A 19,219-nucleotide genomic window follows, 5' to 3' on the forward strand; every position below is an offset into this window, starting at 1 on the left:
GCACTGCCCCGGTGCCACTGCCCTGGTGGCACTGCCCACTGGCACTGCCCCGGTGCCACTGCTCTGATGGCACTGCTCTGATGGCACTGCCCACTGGCACTGCCCCGGTGCCACTGCCCTGGTGGCACTGCTCTGATGGCACTGCCCACTGGCACTGCCCCGGTGCCACTGCTCTGATGGCACTGCCCTGGTGGCACTGCCCACTGGCACTGCCCCGGTGCCACTGCCCTGGTGGCACTGCCCTGGTGGCACTGCCCACTGGCACTGCCCCGGTGCCACTGCTCTGATGGCACTGCCCACTGGCACTGCTCCACTGGCACTGCCCCGGTGCCACTGCTCTGATGGCACTGCCCACTGGCACTGCTCCACTGGCACTGCCCCGGTGCCAGGCCAGCCGGTCTCGCCACACCGACTGTCCAGCCATTGCTGTCCAGTGTCTGCCTCAGAACTGCTTTTTTCTGCTAAGCAGAAAATGCTCACAGGGTACAACTCACAGGGTCACTGACAGTCTGCAGAAACCTCCTCCACAGCACTTGCCAGCACTCCCACTTCACAGCATACCCTGCCATGAATACAAAGCCCACTCCACTAACCGGAGCTTCTTGAAAAAGACGTTGTCAGACTTCAACACTGGCAGAGATTTTCTCCACATGTAACACTTTTCGTACCTCTGAACTCAGCACTCAGCTCTGTTAGGATGGGTAAAGCAGTGATTTCAAAGAATTGACAGCTGCAGCTGGGGAAGAAGGAGCCAAAAATCTGCTGGAAGGTCACAAAAGCCACAGAAAGAAGCAGCACCACAGAGGTGCCCTGTGCTGGCTTCCTCCTACAAGCACTGATGCTGAGCAGCCCCAGCGACCAGAACCAGCACACGAAGCAGGCAGAGCCTCAGCGCTCACTCGCAGAGGCTGACCCAAGCTCAGGAGCTGCTGGAACCACTTCAGCCCTGCCAGCAGATCCGCAGCACAGGAGAAAACCCAGAGACCGACTCCTGCTCGGAGTGAGGTCAGACAGGGGTAATCAGTCACAGGCGTGGTAGGAAACCCCTCAGTGCCGTGAGGACTGTGCGGCCCTGGGGAGGGACACGAGGTGACCCCTACAGCGGAGCTGGAGCGGGGCTGTGGGTCACCACGGAAAGGGACCCGACCCCGCTGCAGACCTCAGGGGCCTCGTGAGCATCTCCCGGCCCCCGTGTGCCTCTGATGTGCTGCACAAGATAAATCACACAGCCCTGCAAGAGAAGAATCTGAATTTTTAATGAAAGTCATGTGGATGCAGCTGTCTGATGCTGGTCTGTTCCAAGTACTCCAAAAAAGTCAGGGCTGGCCAATCCATCTTGCTCTCCTTTCACACCTGCAGCCCCAGCTGGAATTTCCTGAGCCGGGGGCGGCAGTGCCAGCAGCCTCCCCTCCTGCAAGGGGGAAATCACCCCTGCATCCAGCAGCATCTTCAAAAGCTCAACTTCTGCTCTTTCATATCCAACCAACACGCTCAATTGTTTGCTGTTTCCAGAGGAGCAGCGTTACAAACCCTGCCCTGCTCCTGCCTCCGAGCTGCAGTGCCAGTGCTGCGGCTCAGGCTCGTTTGTCCCTGAGCTTGTGGTAACTGCTTATCTTATCCTTATCTTTCTTACCTAGAGGCGGGAAATGTGGCACTCCCTTGTGCCACAGAGCCTGAGGTACCAGGCCAAGCTCCCAAGAGCAGACACAACTGTCCCCATTAACAGCCCATCCCTACACCCCAGCACATCTGTATTTCCTGAGCCCTCCGGCCCTGCCCGCAATAACTGAACACCACTCGCTCTCCTTGTTAGCCATGTAGCCGTGCTGCAAGGTTTTGGGATCCCCCACAAACCCAAAAGCGACCCAGCAAATGGGGCTTGCTCCACCAGCCCTTGAAGTCTCATTAAAAGCCAAATATTGCTCAGCCCAAGGATGGAGAGCTCAGCATGGATTTTACTGAACGTTAAATCAACCAGCAAGCATAGCCAGCAAACTCTGTGGCACTTTAACTTTAAATAATGCAATAATTATTGAATTTCCTTTTTATAACTGAAGTGCTGGAATGTAAACAATGGGGCTGTAATTGCAGGAAGGGGGGATCAATAGAGGCAATCGTTTTCAGCCATGTTAATTGTAAATACAATTGCTCCAAGATGTCAGCCTCGTTCTTCTCGCTCCCAGAATCATCCTAACGGATGACAGAGTCCAACTTTCCCATTACAGCTGTTCGTTCCTTTAAGAGGTTCTCAATCAGGTCTGATCAATCTGTCAAGATAATGCATAGAGTAAGTAAGACTCTTCCAAACACAAGCTCCCAATCAATAGCCCGGACCTGCTTAATGAGGAGGGGCTAAAGCCCAGGGGGAGGCACAGTCCCAGCTACTGCTCGGCTTCAGCAGCCAACTTCTTCCCAGGGTCTTGGAGCAGCTCCTAACAAGGACATTGTTTATGCTGCCCGTGATGAGCAGCATCCCTGCACACCCACAGTCCCATGGCTCTGTGCACAGAGAGCAACAGAGGTTAACAGAAGGCAAGTGCCAAGAAAGGCTGAACTTGTAATCACAGCCCCCACGCCTTTTTAATTGTGCAACAGACCTGCAAGCACTAATTAATCGTTCCTTGGAAGAGACGCCCGAAGGCGCAAACCTATGTGGGGACAGCTGACAGCCAAGAGCTTCACCAAGGCTCCTCCTGTGGCAGACTTCCTTCCCGCGTCTCGAGGAAGGACAAGGTGCATGGGGAGCCAGCACTGGCCCAGCTGTGCTGGCCAAGCCTCCCAGTGCAGGCGAAACAGAGTGGGATGCTGGCTGAGGAGCTCCCGAGGAGGGAGGAGATGCCAAGGGGGCGAGGCGAGGGAGCAGCCAGAGATGCTGTGTCCAGCTGCAGAACCCGACCCCGGCAGCACAGGCATCCCCTGCACACCTGGGTCGCCGTGCAGCAGCCCAGAGAGCGGGGCAGGAACAGCTCCGACTGCACCTGGGCACTCTCCTAACAGCATCCGACTCCCCCTTCTCCCAGCACAGGAAATCCACCCTTGGGCAACTACAACTGAACTGCAGAGAATCTTCCAGCTCCCCGAAATCTCCGCTGGGAGAACAAGCGCTGCTGCACACGGAGATGCACACAGAGCGTGAGTATCGATCCTGCTAATTATAGTGCTGAAGCCACAGCACCATGAGAGCACATTTCCTATCTGCTGGCCTGGAAAGTGCTGCCCTCCACCCTGCACGGCCCTGCCCGGCTGTGGCTCCAGCACGGGGCCCAGCACAGCCCTGCAAGGGCACCTCTGGCCAACAGGAGCCAACAGACTCCACACAAAGTGACCTCTTCCCTCCTGTGACAGCCAGAGTGTCACCCAGAGCCAGCCTCACCCAGCAGCTCCTGTGGGCAGCACAGACTTGGGAATGGCTGAACTCTCGCAACTGAACCAAAGCCTGGATTTGGGACATTCTGATCCTCAGGAAAGCATACGGTTTTGTCACTTCATACTTCCATGGATGCTGCCATCCCTGCAGGAACACGGAGGAAAAGCTGCACTTTTGCCAGAAAAGCACTGTATGGACAACCATAGGATGGAGTGATGAAAAAAGAAAAGAATATTTGTGCCAGAACGCAGCAACATCACCCAGGAAGAGGCTCAGGGCTTCCAGCCCACTCCTATCTCAGTAGTGGGATAGGCAGGAGCTGAGGAATTCAGGCAGCCCTGTCTTTTCCAGGGTCAGGAAAACAAATGGGTAAAAAACAACTGAAGACAGTAACCATAAACAGGCCTCACAATGCCACTGCCCAGACATTTATAACACATTTTGTACATCTACTTGAAAATAATCAGTTCAGTGTGAGCTGCTAAGCTGTGAACACTCAGGTGAACTAGAGCAGCCTGGGAATATGGAAAAACACTGGATAAAAGGTAAATTATGTAATCAAAAGTCTGGGGGGAACCTGGAAAGACGGCAGGATCGAAATCTGTTGTCCATATTGTAGCTGTGTAGCTGCGGAGAGATTGCAGAGGGCTTTCTGTAACACAGAGCCAGGCTGGGACTCTCCCTGCCAGGGATGTTGGGATTCCTCTGGCAGCCCGGGCAAGGATCCCTGCGTGACACAGGAGGGCTCTCCGAGGGGCCCTGATGCAGCACGCTCCTTGGGCCTGTGCTGATAGCACAGCTCAGAAAATGCAGCTCACTTAGCCACCCAAACCCCTCTCTACGTGTGGAGCCTGCTTCAGGCATTTAAATTACAATGCTCTTTGCCCCCACATTAAGTCTTTTGGAGAGGAACCACTGGTCTCAGAAGGAAAAGCCTGAGGACTGTGTGACACCCCTGCGTCCCAAAGTGCAGGGGCAGCCAGGGACTGCTGTAATAATGCCCCATGGAACCGTGTGGGACCCTGCACCAGCCATGAAACCCAGCCTGAGCTCACACTGTTTAATAAAACACTACGGACACAGATCAACTCCCCTCGTCTGGGATTTATTGCTTCATCCATCTCCAGGGAAACTGGGATGGGCTGAAGCTTTCCTGGTTTTCACACTGCTTCCTTCTAACTTCTTACAGCACTGTACCCCTCAACTCCCAGCAGATAACCAAAACCAGTAACAACAACACACAAGACAATTGCTCAATCCTCTCCATAAATCACAGGGCATCACTATCAAAGACATGGAGGACACGATCTCCCTGTGCAGAAGCCAACAGAGATCCTTGGAAAAACAAAAGACTCAGCCCACCCTTTGCCCACAGTCCACAACAAGGATTTTTCAAGAACAGGTGATAAGGGAGGAAGGAAAACTAAAGGATGCCATGATGGACTAATATGACAGAATGGGAGCAGAAAGAGGAAATATATAATGCTCCCTTCTCCAGGGGCACAGGCTGCAGGGCTGGGCAGCAGAGCACCAGCCGAGACACGTGTTGGCATCAGCCTACCCTGCACAAGATCTGAAGCTGATTTCAGACCACGCTGCCAAGGTAAGTTCTTTGAGTGTCTGTGAAACACAAACAGAACACAAGCACCACGGAAATGCCCATGAGAAAATAAATAATTCTTCATTCAGTGAAAGCTTTGGATTGTATTAGACAAAGCCTGGGGCAATGTAATGCAAGAGGAAGATAAAAAGAAATGGAATAATTACTCACAGAATGAGGCAAGAATCCTGCTGGAAAAATATGTATGGAACTACTTATAATTAAGAACCAAAATAATGTCTGCACACAAAGGGCTGAATTAAGGCAACCTGCTACTTGCTATGTTCTACAGGGTTGTGAGGCTCCATGACTCAATGGACACTAATGTGTCCTAAGAGCTGTCTACAGAAATTCATGCAATTGCTCCTTGCCCCACACCCCTGAGCAGCGCTCTGTAAGGAAAGCCACCAGGCTCTCGGGGAGGAGAAGCCCTCAAACACAGCCTGCTCCAAATTCAGCTGGGAGATCCCTCCAGTCCTGGGGCATGGGACAGCCCCCAGCCCACCTGGGCTCCATCAGTGACCCACACAACCCACAGCACACAGCTGCCTGCCTGGATTCCACACTGCCACCGAGCAGCTCGCAGCCTGTGAACAGCTGGGTTTGCTGCTCTCTGTTTCCTGTGCATAGATGGAATCCCATTCAGCTGTAGTATAATTCTGCAGAGGGATCTACCAGAGAACAGAAGGGCTCTGAGCAGTAGTTACAGCTACTCCCTCCAAGACAGACTACAGCAATGGAAAACACGGAGAGTGCAGAAGCACACTGAGGCAAACAGAGCAAACCTGAGATGATAAATGTCTCTGCTCTTTGGTGCTCTCTTTGTTCCCTCCTTTGTGTATCTGCATCCACTGGCATTTGCCTTCACAGGCACAGAAACCCCTGGGAAAAACGAGGCCCACCACCACTGGTTTTAGCTGTTGTGGCTCTGCAATCCCAGTGGGCAGTCTGCAGAGACACACACGGGCTAAATGACAAACACTCAGCATTAGGAGGGTGGACTCACCACTGCAATTCAAAAATAAAACAGAAGCAACAAAACGTTTTTTTGGGAGCAGCATCACTCACAGAAAGGTGTGAGGAGATAATAGCTTTCTAAACTCTGTTTATGAAATGGCAGGTGTAACTCCAGTTACTCCAGCTGCCCCAAAATTCTCATTTCTGTGACCACTTATCTGCAAAAATACCTGCTCATGGTTACCATATGCTAGCAGGAGGTCAGTCTGCAGGTTTCATGTCTGGATAACCCCCCTGCACAGCCCAGAGTCAGACACTTTGACAGGCCTAGGTGGGCATGCACTGGAAAATCCAGGTAAGTCAGAGCCAAGGAGTGTGAAAATGATAAAAGCAAAGGTGCTGCTTTGTGGGACCACGAAAAACACAGACAGGCAGCCAGAGGTGTCTGTAACACAGACCCCATGACATGAAAACATCATCTGCAGGTCTCCAAAGCCTTTGAACCTCTCCCACCCATGGTCACAGCATGCTTGGAAACCTGCTCTGGGACAGCAAGTCCCTTGCTGGAGGGACTGCCAGCCCCTGGTCCCTTTCCAGCACTGCTGCCAGGGGTGAACAGCCAAGGCCAGGCACTGTCCTCGCTCTGTGCCCCTCCCAGGGGCACTCCTGGGCTCAGCAGCAGGTGCCACAGCACGTGCACCCTGCACACACCTGAGAGTGCAAATGTGGCCCTAACACGGCACACCTGCACCAACCCCAGAGCTACACAGGGGCGAAGTGAAGGGAATCAATTCTCAAACTCACACCCTCTGGCTTTGTGCTGGGGAGGAAGGAGGTGAGTCTCACCTGAGGGCAGAAGGGGTCACCCCAGGAGAGCTCCCTGCTCTTCTGCTGGCCCTGCCTAAAGCCCCTCCATGTCAATACTACAACGAGTCCCAGGGCCAGTTTTCAAAGAACGTAACAGAAGGCCGACCCAAGTGCCCAGGATGTGCTGAATGAGGAGTTTCTGTGCAGCACACACTGGGGGCTGGATGGGGACAGGGATGTGACAGCAGGAACCAGACCAGGGGTCAGACGCAGCTGGCTGGAGGAGCTGGCCAGCAATGGGCACAGGAGAAGCCCCACTCGACACGGGCAGCGCTCCCCCCACACAGGGCAGGGAGCACCACACCAGGCACAGAGGGAGCCGGGGGATGCACAGGGTGCCAGGCTGTGGGTCCCTCAGCCCCGTGAGCCCAGGGCGCTCCAGCAGCCGTGCATGTGTGAGCCGTGCCAGGCACCAGAGTGAGCGCCGCTCTCCTTCCCCACCAAAACCCCCGAGGCCTCCGCGTGCGCGCTAACCACAGCCCTTTGAGAGGCTCGTGTATTTACAAACTAAGGCATGCTGAAATCAAAGGGGATACCATATGACATAATTCACATTAAAATGTCAACAGGCTGACAATTTATAGAGTCAATCCACCGGAGGTGGGGAGAACTAAGACGCGGTAATTGTTTAATTCCCCCTTAAACCAACAGCAGCTTCACCTTCAAAGCAGCGCCGCGTGCACGGCCCCTGGCTGCTGCCAGCCCTGGTGCCAGCCTGGACCTCAGCCAGCACACAGGCAGCGGCCTCAGCCATCCGCTGGCACCAGGGCTGGGCACGGGGATGCCACTCCGAGGAGTGCAGCTCCAGCCACCTCACGGCAAAAATTCACCACCAGCACAAGGATAACCGGTTCCTCAGGAAGGCAGAGTCACACGGGTCAATGGTGTCCATTTCCACACCTGCTCTGGAGGGGACACAGCAGGCAGGTGCTCCGAGGGCACGGCTCAAGGAACCGACTCACCCAGTGCCTGGCTCTGCACGGCCCTGACAACACCACAGCAGCGCAACAATGAAAGCACGGAGCGCCCCAGCCATAAATAAACCCCCTCGGGGCACAGGAGAACCTTTTACCCCAGGTAGATGGCAGCAGCTTTGCCCACATCAAACGTGTTGGGGTGCTTTGTGATACCCAACACCAGCCCCTCAGGCGGCTGACATCCCTGCCTGTGAACAGGCTGCTGGCAACACGTCTTGCAGCTTGCAATAAAGCATAAGGTAGGCAGGAGAGAGAAATGTGCACCACTGGGAGAAATTTTACCTGGATAAACCGCAGCCAATAAATTTTCTATAAATGCCAGCTAATGCTGTCCCTTGGAGAGCACTGGGCAGGGACTGCCGGGCTCCAGAGCCCTCGGCACAGCCTCGCTGTCTGTACATAAACAGTAACACCTCATTCTCTCTTCTACCTCATTAACTGAAACGCATTAAAACAAGTGTGCACTGGGAGCAGCAAATGAGACTGTTAAACCAAGCTGATATAATCCTCATCAGCTGTGGGAAATGAGCACACATCCATTACGCTGAATCAAGCCGCCAACTGCGACTCGTCGCGGATGCTGAGACCCCAGGAAGATGCTCTTCCCCCGCAGCTGTACCAGGCAGCTCAACCACTGCCTCCAGCACTCTCTCACGGGGCGTTTCGGAGTGCTGGGGCTGCCTTTCCCTTCCAGCAGCTCCCCCACAGCACGCGGCTGGGGGCCCTGGTCCCAGGCTGCAGCCACGAGCCCGCCGTGTCCAGAAGGAATCCGCTCAGCGAGATGCAGGGAACCGTCTGACTCCCCTGGCATCCAAGCAGAACAAAAGGCCAGGGCAGCACACACAGAACACGGGACGTTTCCCAAGCCCAGCTTTCCACGGGGACGTGCCCAGGCAGCGTGACAGCAGCTGGCCACAGCAGGGCTGGCCTGGGCCGAGGGACACACGGCAGCAGCCTGCAGAGCCACGCCACGGGGGAAGCACCACAACATCCCTGCACCGACAGCACCGTGCGCCGCGGCCGTGCCCGCTGCCCGGCTGGCAGCCAGGTGTGACGGGGCAGCCTCAGGGAGCTGGCAGGAGCTGGCCCACAGCGACTCCCAGCACACAGCACCAGCTCACACCAGCATATGGGGCTGCTCCCCTCTTCTGCACGGCTACTGCGCCGCGGTCTGCCCTCACGAGCAGAGCCTCACTTCAAACGTTGAAGAAATGTTCATTTTGCCTCTCTCCTGAGGAGGCAGAGCAGGGAGCCCTCCCAGTGCTGCAGGAACTGGACAGACCACATTCACCTCAGACAGACAGACAAGACAGCACTCTGTGCCCTCCACCGCCTGGGGTGTGAAGTGCTGACCTCACCAGAGCTCAGTTTCCAAACTCTCCTCCTCATGCCAAGCAGAGCTGATGGGGCAGGACGGGGTCCCCTCTGCCTCAGCCCGGTACTCGCAGCAAGAACGTAAACAATCCCCTGGATCCTCACAGCTGCTGTGGCAGTTTTAACTCAGCAGGGCCATTGCACGGCATTTCCCCCGCGCGCAGTCTGTGCACAGTGCAGCCAGGACAGAGCAGGCTGCCTGGGACTCTGCTCCCCGGGGAACAGGACACCCTGGGGTCTCCCTGGCAGCTCCCAGCAGCCTGCACAGGCATTTTGAACGGGGTCCATGAAGTCTGTTTAACCAGCATGATGTGTGCAACAGAATCACAAAGAAACAGGCATTTAAAGTGACATCTGTTGGATTAATTAGCTGTGTAATTAGCCTCCCCTCTGTGGAGACAGGCTTTGTTACTGCTGCCTGAAACTTCCCCAGGTGATTCTCTTTGTATCCATCCTTCCCTGAGCACAGGGAGGAGCAGAGTGGGTGAGATGGGGCTGTGCTGCTCAAATGAGGGGCACCGGGCAGAACAGAGGCCGCAGCTGGGTCAGAGAGCCCCAACGGCAGCATCTGTGTGCTGGAACCCAATGGGGAATGTCCATCAGCCTGAGCACATTCTGCAGGTCTGTTCAGAGATGACAGGCAGGGATCCAAGCCAGGCGTTTGTATCCTCCTCAGCTAAATCAGAACATCCCTGTCTGCTGCAACCAGCTCCCCACCTCGCTGTGAGCCCAGAGCTGACACGGGGGCCACAGCAGCTCAGACAGCTGGGGGACACAGCAGCCACTGCACCCCAGCCACGGACAGCTCAGCAGAGCAGAAAAACCCCGAGGTGATCTCCAGGATTGAGAGGAAAGCGGGACTGTGGGACAGCTGCACTGATGGCTCCATGGCCAGCTGCAGGGATCCCCCTGCTCCAAAGCACAACAGGAGGGATGCTGGGGGCAGCTGTGCTGGGCTCTGCCCTGCACCCTGGGCTGCAGCACCCAGCACTGCAGCACGCAGCCCTGCAGCACCCAGCACTGCAGCACCCAGCACTGCAGGCACCCAGCACTGCAGGCACCCAGCACTGCAGCACGCAGCCCTGCAGCACCCAGCACTGCAGGCACCCAGCCCTGCAGCACCCAGCCCTGCAGCACGCAGCCCTGCAGCACCCTGGGCTCTGCCCTGCACCCAGCCCTGCAGCACCCAGCACTGCAGGCACCCAGCACTGCAGCACCCTGGGCTGCAGCACCCAGCCCTGCAGCACCCTGGGCTGCAGCACGCAGCCCTGCAGCACCCAGCACTGCAGGCACCCAGCACTGCAGCACCCAGCACTGCAGCACGCAGCCCTGCAGCACCCAGCACTGCAGGCACCCAGCCCTGCAGCACCCAGCACTGCAGCACGCAGCCCTGCAGCACCCAGCACTGCAGGCACCCAGCCCTGCAGCACCCAGCACTGCAGCACCCAGCACTGCAGGCACCCAGCCCTGCAGCACCCTGGGCTGCAGCACCCAGCCCTGCAGCACCCAGCACTGCAGGCACCCAGCACTGCAGCACCCTGGGCTGCAGCACCCAGCCCTGCAGCACTCTGGGCTGCAGCACCCAGCACTGCAGGCACCCAGCCCTGCAGCACCCAGCCCTGCAGCACCCAGCCCTGCAGCACGCAGCCCTGCAGCACCCTGGGCTCTGCCCTGCACCCAGCACTGCAGCACCCAGCCGTGCCTCTCTGCCGAAGCCACCTGCACCCCAGGATCCCCCAGCAGCTGAGCAGCCTCACCAGAGCCGCCCAGCCGTACCCCAAGGCTCAGCTTCCAGAGAACCTGTTGCACAAGTGCAACTTTATTGCCTAATTTGACTTGCAGAACTTGGCTGCCCACGTCACAGTGCAGAAGCAGGATTTTTACAACTGGCAAGAAGGGGAAAAAGCCCATTATGGTATTAAGTTATGTACCATGCATACATTATTTATTGTAATTTAATGAATTCCCTATGAGATGGCAAACACAGAACCTCCCATGCTGCTTCCATAGCAATACGGGGACTTTGCTGCAACAGTTTCTTCAGGAACAGCTCAGTTAAAGCCAGAGAAGGACAACACAGCGTCCCGCAGCCCCGTGCACGGACACAGCCACACAGAAACCAGCACTCCACGCCAGCTCACACACAACAGGTTGGGGAAAGCACCTTGGGGGCCCCTTCCCTCAAAGCAGCCCCTGCCAGAGATGGATGCTAATGAGTGCCCATCCATAATTTAACGAGGTCGTCGCCAGCGAGCCTGCAGCTCAGAACTGGTGCTTGGCCAGGGCTGGTACCCAAGGCCTGAACACCTGACCCTGCCCGAGCAGAAGAGGAAGCAGAGCATTCTGAGGCCCTCGAGGTGCATCACCTGCGCTGAGGAATCCGTGCAGAGCAGGCAGCTGGACTCAAGACAGGCTGAAATGCCAGCTGAGCTCTGGGCTCCAGCCCAGGACAGGAGGCTGTGAGCTGCCAGCCTTTGGCATAACGAAGGGCACAGACACGGGTGACACCAGCCAGGTGAACAGACACTGGGAGACACAGCAGGAACCGGGAATTGCCAAGCTCTCGGATAACAAAGGAGATGGGAGTCCAGGAACACAGCAAGGTGGATGGGCAGGAAGAGAGGGGCAGGAACTGAGACCTGGAGAGCTGTGCATGGGCAGAGTGTGAGGATATAAAAGCCCAGGTGCTCTTTTGTCGGGGGTCCCTCCTCAGAGACAGCAGGCCTGTTTCTCTGTTGCTACACCAGGAATAAATGGCTTTATGGAACGAGACATCTGAGGCTGTGCCACGGGAAACCTGGTGTGACTGGGTGAGGGGGTGTGGGAGCCACACAGGAGCCTTCGGGTCACTGGAGCCACACTCGAGGGGCTGCGGTCCCAGCAGGGAGAGTCTGTGGCCTCGGGAGGGTGACTGCTCGGCAGCCTGGGGCATGCTCTGACTGGGGAGATTCCTGAACAACCTCTGCAAGGAGAAACACGACGGCCAGAGGGAGCGTGGGATCCCCAGGGATCTGCAGGAGCACAGAGGGAGCATTGGATCCCCAGGGATCCCCAGGGATCTGCAGGAGCACAGACGGATCTGCAGGAGCACAGAAGGATCTGCAGGAGCATAGAGGGAGCATTGGATCCCCAGGGATCTGCAGGAGCACAGACGGATCTGCAGGAGGACAGAAGGATCTGCAGGAGCACAGAGGGAGTGTGGGATCCCCAGGGATCTGCAGGAGCACAGAGGGAGCATTGGATCCCCAGGGATCCCCAGGGATCTGCAGGAGCACAGAGGGAGCGTGGGATCCCCAGGGATCCCCAGGGATCTGCAGGAGCACAGAGGGAGCATTGGATCCCCAGGCATCTGCAGGAGCACAGACGGATCTGCAGGAGGACAGAAGGATCTGCAGGAGCACAGAGGGAGCGTGGGATCCCCAGGGATCCCCAGGGATCTGCAGGAGCACAGACGGATCTGCAGGAGGACAGAAGGATCTGCAGGAGCACAGAGGGAGCGTGGGATCCCCAGGGATCCCCAGGGATCTGCAGGAGCACAGCCCTTGGCACAGCTCCGTGCCCTGCCTCCAGTGCCACCTGCCTGCCGCAGCCTCACACCAAGCTGCTCCCAGCTGCCCTCCTTGCTCCAGCACTCCCGACCTGTGCTGGGTGTCTGCAGGGCGGGGGAAAGACCCTGACAGACCTGCTGTGAAGAGGATCCTGACAAACCATACCGGGACAATACCCCAGACCAGTTGGACAGTGCCACAACAAACAGGCCCATCACTGTCCTGGACAAGCACCTGCTCAGGTCTCCTGCCTGGAGCTCCCCATGGCAGAGCTGAAGCTGCAGCAGGACAGCAAGGGGATGCCTACCGCTGCTGACAGTGGCTGAGCACCCAGAGGGCAGTGCCAGGTCCTGATCTGGACCCTGGAGCATCCCTCCCTCCCACAGCAGCACGGGAGGGACAGGGCCTCACTGGCAGCTGGGTCTGCCACAGCCACCCTGCACCACAGCTGTGCCAGAACCACTCCGTGCTCTCCCTGAGCATCACAACAACAACCATCACCTCACACGGCAAAATTCCCGCTTGGAAATTTAAATACTCATCCCCGTGTTCCAAAGTTACCAGGATAAAAGAATGAACCATAAACACAGACAGAACTGGCGTCACGCACAGAAAGGGTCAGATGCACACTGATGCTCCATCCAACATGATGACACCTTGTTTTGAGATGACACCTGAGGCTGAGAACAGCTTTGTGAGACCCTCCCTGCCAATTCACAGCCGTGCATGCATAGGGAGAACCAAGACCCACTCCTGCTGCTCTGCCCACAGCCTGCTACAGAAGCCAGAAAAACTGAGCTTATATAGATTAGGATAAAGCTTGACAAGGTGGTTTTCTGGTTTTTTTTTTTTTTTTCTTGTGTTTGGTTTGTTTAGTTGGGTTTTGTAGCCCATTCTTACAAATATTTTAACTTCCAAACCCATTTTGACCAAGGGTTTTTAGCTCCATGTTCTGGTGAGCTCCTGGTTCCTGCTGTTGACCAGGGCTCCTGCTCCAGTTCACTCTCACTCCTTTGTTATTTACATTGCTTTTACAGGGTGGTTTCTTTACTAAGCTGCTGGCTGCATATGGCTCAGCACTTACTGGAAAACTTGAAAGAAAAACCTAAGTGACAGAGGCCCATAAATAAAACATAGAGCATGCAACGCTGTGTGCTCTCAGCAGTTCTGATTCCAATCCCTTGAAAAAGCAGTGCAGAGAAAGGAAAAGTTCTGTGATCCTGTACTAACAGACTCTGGTATTCAATACCTAAAGGAAGGCAAAGACATCTTTTAGTGCCAGGGAGAAATCTGTCACTCAGAGGAACATGCAGCCCCCCATGGAGGACGGGCCTCAAAGGGTTAAACTGATACGGAGCGCGTTTTGTATCAAATACCTGTCAATCCCAACAGGACCCAAGGTCTGGATCTAAGGGTCCTTTTCTATTACAGTTTCTATCCATTTGCTGACTCAACGCTTGGCAGTTTCTGGCCCCACTATTGCCAGGAGCCTCTGCCCCTCCTGGGGGCTCCTCCAGGACCCCAGAGCAGCAGAGTCCTGCTCAGCCAGTGACTTTCCCTTCATGAGACGTTTTCCTTCTCCTCCAGCTGAGACCACCCTTCAGGATTTATCCTCCATGCAGAGGTACCTTTCAATTCTGCCTTCAAACACATGAGAAGAATGCTCTCCTCCTTGCCCTCCCTGTACCATGGGCCTTCTTCCCTTGCCCAGCCTCCACATGAAACACTTTCCTGTTTGATCCCATTGGGCTTTCTGTGGACTTTGGCCAGGCTCCCCCTGCTCTGTTTTCTCAGGGTTGTTACGTTTAACACAAGCACCTGAGGTGCTTTTGGTAACTCCACACACATCACACCCTTCACAGTATCCAACAGCAGCTCACCCATTTTCACACAATTCTAACTTCAAAGTTAGCTACTATTACAGAAGGTACTCTTTGCCTTGTTCTGTTATGGAAGGACATTGAATTTGAATACATCATCATTATCATCATTCTGTAGCTACATCTCATACAATATTCCATGCATCCTCTGGGTTTAATACGTTTTGGGGATTTTCCAACAAGTTTCTTTGAGAATCGTGTGGCCAGCAAAGGAGACAGAAGCACCTGTGGGAGAGGCACGATGGGACAATGCTGCTCCATGGTGGAACTGAGGCCTTGTGCTGGGTGTACAGCTGCACGCCCTCCTTCCCTTCCCTTCCCTTCCCTTCCCATAGGTCAGCTCTGCCTCTGTCAGAGTCAGCACACATCCACGGTTTCATCACCACTACCACCACAGATATTAAAGAGTCATTTTCCTGCACACTCTGCATCTCCAGCTAACAAAGAGCCTCTATGCATGGCACCACGTAACCCAAACCCTCTGCTCCAGGCTCCCTATTCCCTAAAAAAGTGAACTCAGCACTTGGAAACACTGAAAAGGAAGACACTGAATGAACTCATTGAAGGCACTTGCTGGCAGTCTGGCCAGCAGCATGTTTCTTCAGTAGTTCTTTGTTTAAACTTCTTCTGAGCCGCACATTCTCAACTAGAGGTTGTCAGGAAGTTGTAGGAAATGTCCAAACCTGGCTCTCTCTCAAGCAGATTAATTCCTTCTGCAAACTCCACCTGTGCAGGAGATGCTGGGAGCTGGTGCCCACCCTCTTCCAGATGTGAGGGAGGCTCTGCTGTGCTGCAGGCCCAGCCGTGGCTCTGCCCAGGGAGCTGCCCTTGCCTCTGCCCACAGCCCCCTGTGAGCCAGGCCCCAGCACGGCCCCGGAGGGAGGCAGGGTGCCCAAGGCCATCACCTGCCTCAGCCAGAGCGCCCATCCCAAAATGTAACACCAGGCACTGGCAATGGTGCCCTCCCTTGCCCTGCCAGGGAGGAGGCCTGGCAGAAGCTGTTGCAGTGTGCAGGATGAAGATGGCAGCAGAAGACCAGACCTTCTCCCCTGGCACCGGCAGTGCTGCAGGAGAAGCCTGAAAGGTTCACCCGGCTAGGGACTGACAGTGTCTCCAGATCACATTTTCTGGCAGCAAGCAACACTGACAGAAGTGGCACTTGGGCAATGCAAGCAGCCAATAACATGTGATTTAGGAAAAAAATGGCAAAAGCAGCAGAATAAGGAGGATTGTGTGTGATAAGCCCAGTGTGCGCTCTCACCCAGCAGCATCTGGAGAGGATTTTCTCCAGCAGGCAGGGAAGAACTCGATTACATCCAGTTAACTGTGCTCTAAACTGATTATGCATGTGCCAGGCTAATGGATTACATTAGCAAGAGGAAAAATAACATCCAATCAATCTCAATTTACTGCAGACCACACCAAGGCCTGAGAGAAGAGAAGCCATTCTGTGAACTCCCCCCAGCGCTGCTGCATCCCTTCAGTTATCAGCAGACATGGCATTGCAGCTGCTCCAAGGCCCGAGAGCCCTGCTGTAGATGTCTGATCCATGCCTCACGCACAGAGGCTTCTCCATCAAATCAATCCCTGATTCCAGCCTTGCTGCAGCAAGACTGGTGAATGCAGCCATGCACCAACCTCTGCTCCCAGCTTTATCCAGCCACACCTGAAGGCCAACACATGGAGCATTCCACAGGAATCCGTGACTCTGAACCGTGCTATCCCTCAGCTGCTGTTTCACTGCTTTGTGTCAGAGGCAACACGGGCTGCAGCAGCACTGGGACTGCCCAGGCCTCTCTCAGACCTCAAAACTGACAGCTCCTCTGTGCCTGCCCAAGGAAAACATCCTAGCAATCTTCATTACAAGAACCTATGCCTATTCTCCAATGCTGGTGGGATTTTGTTTCCATTTTTTCTTTTTTCCCCTTTTCCTTCCCCTCAGTGAGAGAATTCTAGCGCCTCAATTGTTTTTCCCCACTGGAACCCACTGTAGATGAAGGGCCTGGATAAAGAAAACTTTAACCTTTGCAATGTATGCTTAAAAGAACAACATTATGTGTAAAAAAATCATAATACAGCTTTCAAACAACTCTCTTGTACCCCAAACTGACCTCCGCAGAGGAGATTCAGTTCCCTCAGCTGGGTTCCTGCAGTCTCACGGGGACTGTGCTGCCCCCAGTTTCCAAGGTGTGTCACTCTCCCAGCCTCCTGCATGCCAGGGAGCAGAGGCGCACGTGCACACCCGATCATTTCCAGAGCCACACTCTGAGGGGTGAGGCTGGATCCCAGCTCAGGATGGAACAATCGCTGTCACAGCAATGAGCTCAGAGAAACACAGCCCTGCTCTGAGCAGCTGCCCACCAATGCCAGGTAGGTCCAACAACCACAGCTCAAGGTAAACCTTACATGATGCTCCCGGTTACAACCTTCCTCCCTGAATGGGCTGGAACTGTTAATGCCTAGGAAAAATCCACATTTTGAAAATGTGTCTACACTGTGAAGTGGGTGGGTACGATAGAGCTCAGTGTCAGCTCTTAAATTCCCATTACATAAAGAAAAGTTTCTAAAGAAGCAATTAAAAAGTGCAAGGTACACTCTGTGTGTATATAAAGAAACCTCAGCACATCTGGGGGAAAGCAGGAAGAAAAGGATGAGACAATACAAAAATCCTGTGAGGAATGAGCAGACAATGAGGGGAGAGCACGTGTGAATGGAGGGGATGCGGCTGCTGAGATTTATGGCAATTCGTACCTGATTGTTCATACTAAAGCTATTATGGGATGATTAGAGAAAAAGGTGAAGCTTTAAGTCCAGTGAAAATCAATAGAAACGTCTGGAGCAATTCTGCTGCACGAGTGAAAGGACTATTTACTGTATCCGGAGCTCCTCTTGGGTTACAGCCCACAGGGCTGGCCAGCGAGGGAGGGGGCTGGGGACCAGGCCGGTGAGACAGGAAGAGAAGATGGTTATAATGGGTATAAAGGCAACACAGAACCAGGGGCTGGGAGGAACAGGCAACAGGATGGGAGTGACAGCCCAAACAGTGCTGTGGATGGAACAGGCAATGCCTGCGAGGTGCTCACGGCTCCTCTCCAGCAGCGCTTTGGTCACAGACAGAGCCAGCACTGAGTGCACAGAGCACAGCAGCTCTGCAGCCACAGCCCTGCTGCCCGCCCGCGGCCAGGAGCAGCACGCTGACCGCTCTGGGAGCCTTCCCGCGACACAAAGGGACAAACCCCAGGGGAAAGGGCCAACAAAACACAGGCAAACATCACCGTGCACAACCTTTCTAACAGGGATTGCTCCATTTCTGTGCACGGTATCACCGTCGCAGTGCCACAAGACACACAAGCCCCCTCTAAAGCACCGTGAACATCTAGTGCCCTAAAGCCTGGACCACCACAGCCACCAACAGAACACAGGCTGACTGGGGGCCAATGGAGAGCTCTCAGCAGCTCATCTACAAAGGGTCACAGTGCACTGCGGTTCAACTTAGATTTTCCTTGGGAAATGAAAGAAGATGAAGCAAAGCCAAGCCCTACCTTATAGAGCTTCAGGCTGGCCTCGTGCCTCGAGTTCACGGTGTGCAGGCGCAGCTTCTCCAGGCTGTTGGTGTAGTAGTCGCAGGCGTTGCATTTCAGATGGACTGGGTTCCCAATGGCCACGCACTTGAGCCTCCACTCGTTGGCTTTGCCCCCCTCCTTGATGTGTGCCACCAGCTGGTACTTCTGCACGTGCTTGTCGGTCTTGCAGTGCAGCTGGAAGTTGGCCTTGAGCTGCGTGTTGTAGCGGCACAGCTTGCACTGGTACGAGTCCCCCATCACCGCCTTCCACTCGTCCTCGGGGAGGCTCCGCTCCACGTTCATGTGCAGGCCCAGCATGTCCAGGTTATCTGTGCTGAACTTGTTGCACACGGCGCACTGGAAGAGCTTCAGCGACGGGTCATTGGTCTGCGTGAAGCTCTCACCCAGGTTCATGAGCTCCTCAGACACCAGCTGTCCTCCACCCAGCCGCATGTCCAGCGGGATCTCGCCACCCACTGCACCAAGAAAGAAGGGGAAGGAGAGGTCAGAAAGGCTGAATTCCAGAAGATAAACACAGAGCAGAACACGAGCTGCTCCCAAGTGCCACCTGTGTCCCCACAAGCACAGTGAGACCACACGCAGCTGCGTCTCCCTTCGCCCACTCCTCTGTTTGCTGGTCTGCACAAGAACAAAGTTACTGCAGCCAGCACAGAAGGCTGGGAACAGACTACTGCCACCCTCGCTACCCTCTTGCTCAAGGATCATCCAGCCCTCAGCCCATCAAAGATGACAAGAAAAACCCTACAGACTTTGAGAGGATGAAGAATTCCACAGCACCACACTGAAATTTTCTGTGGCTATTTCAAGAACAGCATTCTGTTTTTTTCTTATTCTGCTTTTTGTTGCCTCCCTGGAGAAGCAAATCCTACCTCATGCAGTAGCTAAGCACAGTCCTACCACACAAAACAAAGGCCAGCAGTCACAAGCCCAGGGGATGACCATGTCACAGGGAGGTCACCTCACTGCTGTCACAAGCTGGCAACAGTGTAGGACATGGCACAGACAGAAACAACCTGAGAAGTGCCACTCCTGCACTGTTATAGCTCATCTCTTGTCCAAGAGTTC

The 19,219-nt window shown here is 54.9% G+C and overlaps 1 protein-coding gene across 1 annotated transcript in view; it reads right to left on the bottom strand.

Moving 5' to 3' along the window:
* The window catches only part of ZFHX3 (zinc finger homeobox 3), a 130,064-nt gene that overhangs the window by 61,967 nt on the left and 48,878 nt on the right, over window positions 1–19,219 (bottom strand). Inside the window, exon 3 of the mRNA XM_054296153.1 lies at window positions 18,113–18,609. Coding sequence (XP_054152128.1) covers window positions 18,113–18,609 — 497 coding nt within the window. The remainder of the gene's footprint in view (window positions 1–18,112; window positions 18,610–19,219) is intronic.

The sequence above is a fragment of the Melozone crissalis genome, unplaced genomic scaffold (genome assembly GCF_028551555.1).
Source record: "Melozone crissalis strain CALT ecotype California unplaced genomic scaffold, PUWL_Pcris_2 ptg000007l_1, whole genome shotgun sequence".
NCBI classification, from domain to species: domain Eukaryota; kingdom Metazoa; phylum Chordata; class Aves; order Passeriformes; family Passerellidae; genus Melozone; species Melozone crissalis.